Source organism: Acanthisitta chloris, unplaced genomic scaffold (assembly GCF_000695815.1).
Source record: "Acanthisitta chloris isolate BGI_N310 unplaced genomic scaffold, ASM69581v1 scaffold20258, whole genome shotgun sequence".
Taxonomy (NCBI): Eukaryota; Metazoa; Chordata; class Aves; order Passeriformes; family Acanthisittidae; genus Acanthisitta; species Acanthisitta chloris.
Window position 1 is genome coordinate 1,697 of NW_008686716.1, and position 7,705 is coordinate 9,401.

Below are 7,705 nucleotides of genomic sequence, written 5' to 3' on the forward strand. Positions count from 1 at the left end.
AGATTTTCTCTTAATCTCTTGGAATCCTTAGGGATGACCTTGGGGATGCTCTTTCTGGGACACCTTGAGGCCACTCTTGCAGCACTCAGACCTTTCTATGTGGGTGCAGAGGGAATTTGGGGATCCTCTGAGCCCTCCTGGGGTGCATGGGCAGGGGGATGAGCACAAGGACATTGTCCTGCCTGACCCCCATGGGTTGTGGGATGGTTCCCTGACCACAGTGGGACAGACAAAGTGGAGATGGAGAGCAAAGGGGGTGTAAGAAGCGATGGAGAATTGCAGGAAACCATTGGAAATGGTGGAGGGAGAGCTCTGGGGAGCTACAGGGACCCATAACAGGTTGTGGGGAGCTATAAGGAGTGTGTGGAGCTCTGAGGGACTACAGGAAACCATGAAGGGGCTGTTGGGGCCAGGAGGATCTGTAGGTCCAAGCAGGAGGGGAAAAAGCTCCTCCATGCCCATCCCACCCCTCTGGATTGGAGGTATCCTCAAAGGGGATGAGGCAAGATGAGATGCAGGTGAAAGCCCAAAGCTGGGGCTGGGGAAACAGAGGGAAAGGCTCCTCCTCCAATCATCTGCTCCAAAAATAACAGGGAATGACATGTCCCTGTGCCTTCACCCACATCCACGTGGCTGTGACAGACCTAGGGTGAGGAGCTCCAGCTTTGTCTGGGTTGTGTGGAGCCTCATCCCTCTCCAAATCCCCTTCCTCAACATATTCAAAGATGGAGATGACAAATCAGGGTTGCCCTTCTTGCTTTCTTCTTCCCCTTCCATGGAGACCACTCCTTCCCCACCACCCCTCAAGCCATGGGAAGTCTAACCCACCTCTTCCCAGGTTTTGGCTGCATCCCACCCCATAGCCTGGGGGATTTATCACCTCCAAGAGACCATCACCCCCCAACTAAACCTGCTTCAGGCAGAGGGTGGCCAGGGGCTGAGGCAATAGCAAAGTGCCCCCTGATCCCACAAAGACGAGGGATGCAGGAGCCACATGCCAGATCCAGAACTCCTCCTGCCTCAGGAAGAAGCATCACATCAACAGCAAGGAAAAAACCAACAAAACTGAAATGTTTATTCCCACCTGGTGTCACCTCCCTGTGCTGTTGGTGGTGAGTCACAGCTGGGCAAGTGTCACCTCGCGAGGTGACAGCATCTCCTCATCACCCCACGTGCCCAACAGCACATCTCAGCTCCAGGCAGGCTGTAGGAGCCCTTGGAGCCAAGGTTCCAGCAGCAGTTTGGAAGGCAGAGGCTTCAGGGAAGGCAGGAGGGAGGAGCAGAGGGGCCCAGTGGTCACTGAGTGCTCTGTTTGCCATGGAGCCTCCTTGTCCTCCCATTCCAAGGGCATGGAGCTTCCCCAAGAAGAGCTGAGCATAGGATTCCTGCTCGGTGCCAGCCAGGCAGCAGCTTCCAGAGGCTGCTCAGGAGGAATTCATGTTCTCCCACTGCCGGAAAATGCGGAATACCTTGCAGGACTTCTCAGAGAGGCTCTGCAAGAAATAGGAGAAAAGAAACAGGCAGAGGTCAAGGCACTGGGTTAGGACCTGCCACTAAGCTCATCCCAGCAGCAAAAATCCCATCCAAAATATCCCACTTGGCTGCCAGGACAGCACTTTGTCCCTTTTCTTCATAATCCCTATTTACAAACTGGAGGGGAAAAGGACAAAGTGACCACAAGGAAGAAGCAAGATGAGACTCCAACCATCCCCTGCTCCAGCTAGGTCTGGTGCCTCTGGCTTGGGTATGGTCCCACTGGTTTGTGCTGGAAAGGACCTTAGAGACCATCCAGTTTCAACCCTCTTCCATGGGCCGAGACACCTCCCACTCGAATGGATCAGCATGTGGGGACACAACTCCGAGTCCCCAAGACAAATGCTGAAGCAGGACAGCTCCACTGTTCCTCCAGCTCAGCCCCAAGCCAAGCAGGAGGAATCCAAGTGGATAATGAGGCCTGGAGAGGCAGCAGGAGGTTGCAGCTGCTCCATAGTCACTCAGGGAGGGGGTTGTGGCCTCAGCTCTGCTGCCCTGGCTTGGCAAACCCACCAGCCTGGAGCTGGCAGCCACAGGAGCAGCCAGGATGGCTGTGGAGAGGGACAGAAGCTATGGAGACATGGAATGAAACTGGATCTGGGAAAGGCTGTTATTTATAGCAGCTCTGGGCACAACACCTGGTTGGGAAGGACGAAGCCTGGCTCAGGGGCTGCCAGGGGGGGAAGCTGAGACCCTGCAGACACACTCCTGGTCCTTGTCACCCAGCTGGCTCTGCATTCAGCCCAAACACAGCCACATCTCCTCCCTCCTTCTGGGGCTGGGGACCCTGGAGGCTCACCATTGGCTCTGTCTCAGGCACCGTGTCACATTTTCGGGTGGAGAGGAGTGTGTTCAGCACCACTTGCCAACCTGGCCCTGCCTTCCTGGGCTCCTTCTCCGTGGCAGAGTCCTCCAAGGATCCTTCTCCCTCCCCTGTGCTGACCCAGGGACACCAGTCACGATGCTGAGAGCTGGGATGGAAGAAGCTCCTCAGAGAAGTATCCTGGGGGAGGAGAAGAGGTGACAGTGAAGCAACACAACCACAGGATGCTTTAAAACATGATGACATGACATGATAGAAGCTTCTCCACGCCTAAACACCAACCCTGAGCTGGCTGCGGAGACAACAGGGATCCCTGGATGAGGATCAGCCTTCCCAGATCCCACCCAGGCTCTCCTTGAGCCTCCACCCAAGATGACTCACTGAGCTGCTGGAAGAGCAGAGCCGTGGGCGCTTGGCCCTGCGGAGAGGACTGGAAGGCACCTCCATGCTGTCCCCCTGGCCCATGCTGCGGGTGACAGGGCGGCTCCGGGGGCTGGGACTGGTCACCTCCAACTCACTCTTCTCCATGGAGCTGGGAGAATCCCAACCCCGGGGCCGAGAGGCTGCTGGGGATGGGCTCTTCTCCTGCTGCCAGGGAGGAAAGGACAAGGGGTAAGCAGATATCTTCTGGTCACCAGCATGGCCCTGGTCTGAAGGGCTCAAAGATGACATCAAAGCCTTCTCAGCCATCCAGCAGGAGCTGTGCCATGTTCCCTTCACTCCAGAAGCACCTTGGATGCGTCTAGCTGGGCATGGGTGAAGGAAGTCTCTGGCTTGGACTTAGACAAGCCCTTGAATACTGGCTGGAAAGGCCTTTTATGTACCTGGCTACAGGAGAGCTGAGGGAAGGAAGCACAGAGGGAACACCAAAACATTTGGCTGGAGACACAACACCAAAATGAGTTAGATGGGATATTGGGAAGGAATTCCTGGCTGGGAGGGTAGTAAGACACTAGCACAGGTTGCCCAGGGAGGTTGTTGTGTCCTCATCCCTGGAAATGTTACAGGCCATGCTGGATGGAGCTTGAAGCAACCTGGGCTGATGGGAGGTGTCCCTGCCCTTGGCAAGGGGTGGGACTGAAAGGACTTTGAGGTCCTTCCAATCCAAACCATTCCATGATTCTAAAAGGCAGAGGACACCCAAACTCCATCAGTCTCCACTCTTAGAATCATAAGATCATCAAGGTTGGAGGAGACCTCTAAAATCATCAAGTCCAACCACTAACCTGTCACTGTTGTAACCCCTAAACCCTAAACCTTCCAGTACCACATCCAGACACCTCTTAAACACCTCCAAGGATGGTGACTCCACCATCTCCCTGGGTAATTCCCTATCCCAGTGCCTGAAGATTCCTCTGTACCTCTGTACCACCCAGACACCCTGAGCTGGGCCATACCTGCTCAGATCCTGGAGGAAGAGTGTCCTGGCTCCGTGTGAGCATCCTGTGAGGGGACGTGGGCACAGGCGGGAAGCGCTCGCTGGCAGCTGGTGAAGTGCTGCTTGGGCCACAGGAGTCCTGCTCCTGCCCTGCAGATTCCAGCTGGTGGAAGCCCCACAGTCCCACCTTCCTCATGCACCGGGAGCAGGTGATCACTGAGAGGTGCACAGAGCCAGATGCAGCACTGTGGGGACAGAGGAATCATCATGGAATAACAGAACAGTTAAAGTTGGAAGGATCTTAGAGATCACCTAGTTCCAACGCCTTGCCATGGGCAGGAACATCTTCCACCCAACCAGGTTCCTCCAAGCCCCATCCAGTCTGGCCTGGAACACTTCCAGGGATGGGTAAAGTCAGGAGAGAAGGTCAGGGACAAGCCTCCAGCAGCTTTCCCAGCACCCCCAGAGCATGGCAGACACTCAAGCACTACCCACCTGCAGGTCCAACCACACAGGGCCAGGATGCAGGCAGGAACGTGCACCTGCAGGACTTCTGTGGCAAACTTCACTGGTGGCTTCTCCCCTTCTGTTGTTTTGTGCTCCAGTTCCTCCCCGATGAGCTGGAGGAGCAAACTGATCTTCTCCTCTGTCAGGGACTGTGGAACACAGAAAGGTGGAAGAGATAAAGCACTGTTTTTAGTCACTAACCACATCCTACGTGGAGATAAATCCCTTCTCCACCCACTGGAAGGGCTGAGTGCATCATCCAACACCCTCAGCACTTCTGCTCTGGTTAACAGGCACAGAGCAATGGTTTCCTCCTGCCTTGTGCTCCTAAGACTCTTCCCATTCCATGAACTCTGTCTAAGCACCATCTGCTCCCCAGAGCAGGTCACAGTCCTGCTGTGTCTCCTTTCAGGGGGCTCTGATGGGTTTCAGAGCTCAGCCAAGCCCATGGTGGCAACCACAAAACACCTCTGGGATCACTGCTGAAGGGATGAAGAGTTCCCTGGATCCCACATGGCTCCTGGATGCCCAGAGCCATCTGTTCCCAGTGAGTCTGTGCCCAACAGGCCAGACTTGGCTGGAGCAGAGCAGGGCCAGGCCAGATCCCTGCAAGAAGACAATTTCACACTCATTCCTGGCTGTGGCTTATCTCCAGCCTCCTGTAGCTCTTGTTCTTCTCTCCTGGCTGCTGAGCCTCCATGGGCTTCCTCACCTTCACAGGGCAGCCTCTGGCACCCCAAATTCCTCATCCCACCATTGTCTCCAGTCCTGGGGGATCTCAACTCTCATGGAGTGCTTGGAGGGAACTACAGAAGTAGGAGCTGCCAGGGAGAGCTCCACAGGAGTCTGTGGGATCCTAAATCACTTGTCCCAGGCACATCTTGAATGCTGGGAAGTGGCCCTAGGCCACTTCCCACTGGGAACATTGTGGTAAGCCTTGGAAAAGAGCTTGTATGAAAAATGAGCCTTTCCAAACTCTTTTTTATGTGCTTCCAGAAAAAAAACAAAACTAGGTGAAAGCACCACATGGGGAATGTCCAAGGAGAAATCCAAGGCAGGATTAGACCCCTCACATATACAGGCTGAAGGGTGTGATTTTGGGCATCCCTGGCATCATCACTGAGGCCTGAACACACCTGATTTTGGGGACAGAAGGGAACTCACCATGGTTTTCAGGTCTTCTGGCTTGAGGGAGGGCAGCTGCAGCTCCAGCTGGCACAGGCTCTGGAAGCGATCCAGGAAGTCCTGGAAAAGGGCTCTGGGTTCATCCACCAGCAGCAGGGCAAAGCGATCTGGAGGGAGCAAACACAGGAGGCCTGAGCTGTGCCAGCATTCCCACCCCTCCTCATCTCACAGAGAAAGAGAGGGGATGAAGCCAGCCAAGATCTCCACATAAATCTTGAGGTAGGACAAGAGGGAATGGCCTTAAGTTGAAGGAAGGAAAGGTTAGGTTAGATATCAGGTAGGAATTCCTTGCTGGGAGGGTGCTGAGGCACTGGCACAGGTTGTCCAGAGCAGCTGTGGCTGCTCCATCCCTGGGAGTGTTCCAGGCCAGGTTGGATGTGGCTTGGAGCAGCCTGGGCTGGTGGAAGGTGACCCTGCCCATGGCAGGGGTTGGAACTGGATGATCTTTAAGGTCCTTCCAACCCAACCCATTCCACAATACTGATTTTTTGGCTGAGCACAGCCTTTCCCTTCATGCCCTTCCCTGTCCACTGCAGCTTTGCAGGTAAGATCCACCACCCTGTGTGATCATCCCATGTCACCCAACCTCTCCTGTTCCCTCCCAGTTACCACCCAAAAGGCACTTTAACTGCCCCAGAGACAAACAAAGGTTGAAAGAGGCTGAACAAGCCCAGCCTGGGGCTGCAGCCATGGCTCGCCTGTTCGCTGAGACTGCTCAAGGCTGTGGTGTGTTTCATCCTCCTCACAAGGAAAAGGGGACTGAGATGACACTTCCTGCTCTGAGAACTTGAAAAGGGAGGGAAAATGGAATAATGATGGACATTATCATGCTCTGAGACACTAACCTGGGCAGGGGCTGTCTGGCCAGAAGCAGAACTTCTCATGAGAAGTGCACAAGGCTTTCTTCAGCTCCTCACAGCGTTCCTTGTCTGCAAGGCAAAGCTCACAGCTATTCCCTGCAGAAGCCTCTGGGAATGGCTGGGAAAATCCAACCAGGCAGCAGGCTCCTCTCACTCAGGTGACAGATGCCACCTGAGAGCTTGAAGTTCTCAGCCTCCTTTCCCTCCCCACCAGAAGGGCCTTCAGCCTCCCACAGGTGACCATGGATGGCTCAGGAGTTACCCCCACAACAGCAGTTCCACCTCCCTGCAGCCCAAATTCCCTCCCATTCCTAGTGACCATGGAGCAGGGGAGGCTGTGGAAACACAGCTCAGAGGACCCATGGGCAGAGGGCTCAACTACTCTTACCTCCTCTCCCTAACTTCCCTGATCCTTCAGCCCTGGCTCAGGAGCCAAATCACAGCCGTGGCTGGAAATCAACTACCCCCAAAAGATTTGATACTTAACTTATTCACTTTCAGGACCAAATAATTCCTTTTCCAAGTCCTCCCAACCTCTGATTATTTCAGATTTCCCTAACCCAATGTCATCAGCCACAGAATAATTAGGCCAAGGTTTATTTAAGAGAGATAAACTGAACAAACAAGAGGATGTTGATACAGAGGGATGTGAGAGTCACCAGGGCTGTGCTCCCCGGTAGCTTCCAGCTAACCAGGGCAGGGAACGACAGCCAGGAAAGATGAAGAGTGCAGATGACACTTTGTGGTGGAGTAATGAGGAGCTAATTAATTAAATCACACAATTGAGAATGCCTGGATGGACTAACTTGGTGAGCTGCAGCCACCACACTGGACAAGTTTGGTGGAGGATCAGGACAGCAGGTACAGAAGTTGGGAAAGAAAGGTTAGAAGAGAATGTTCAGGTTCTTAAATGCATCCAGAGGGGAACGAAGCTGGTGGGAGGACTGGAAGGCATGGAAAGAGGCTGATGGCTTTGGATTTGCTTGGAGAAAAACAGGCTGAGGGGCAACTCTGCAGGTCCCTGGGGAGGGAAGTGGAGAGGAAGGTGCTGAGCTCTTCTCCCTGTGATAGGACTGGAATGGCATTCCCAAGGAGTGTGGCAGCAGGGCCAAGGAGGTGATTCTTCCCCTCTGCTCTGCTCTGCTCTGCCCCACCTGGAGTGCTGCACAGCTCTGGTGTCCCCAACAGCACAAGGACATAGAACTGTTGAGGCAAGGCCAGAGGAGGCCACAGAGCTGAGCGGAGACTGGAGCACCTTCCCTACGAGCTGCAGGGACAGGACAAGGAGCAATGGGGAGAAGTGGAAAGAGGGAATTGAGATGAGATCTGAGGCAGAAGTTTTTGCTGTGAGGGTGGTGAGACACTGTCCCAGGTTGCCCAGGGAGGCTGTGGCTGCCCCAACCCTGGCAGTGTTTCATT

At 54.4% G+C, this 7,705-nt stretch overlaps 1 protein-coding gene across 1 annotated transcript in view; it reads right to left on the reverse strand.

Annotated features, from left to right (window-relative positions):
* Positions 1-1,424: 1,424 nt before the first annotated feature.
* The window catches only part of ZC3HC1 (zinc finger, C3HC-type containing 1), a gene marked incomplete at its 5' end in the record, with an annotated part of 7,294 nt that continues 1,013 nt past the window's right edge, over positions 1,425-7,705 (reverse strand). Inside the window, 7 exons of the mRNA XM_009080296.1 lie at positions 1,425-1,493; positions 2,333-2,536; positions 2,738-2,944; positions 3,754-3,979; positions 4,230-4,390; positions 5,406-5,533; positions 6,272-6,355. Of these exons, the coding sequence (XP_009078544.1) occupies positions 1,425-1,493; positions 2,333-2,536; positions 2,738-2,944; positions 3,754-3,979; positions 4,230-4,390; positions 5,406-5,533; positions 6,272-6,355 (1,079 nt within the window). The remainder of the gene's footprint in view (positions 1,494-2,332; positions 2,537-2,737; positions 2,945-3,753; positions 3,980-4,229; positions 4,391-5,405; positions 5,534-6,271; positions 6,356-7,705) is intronic.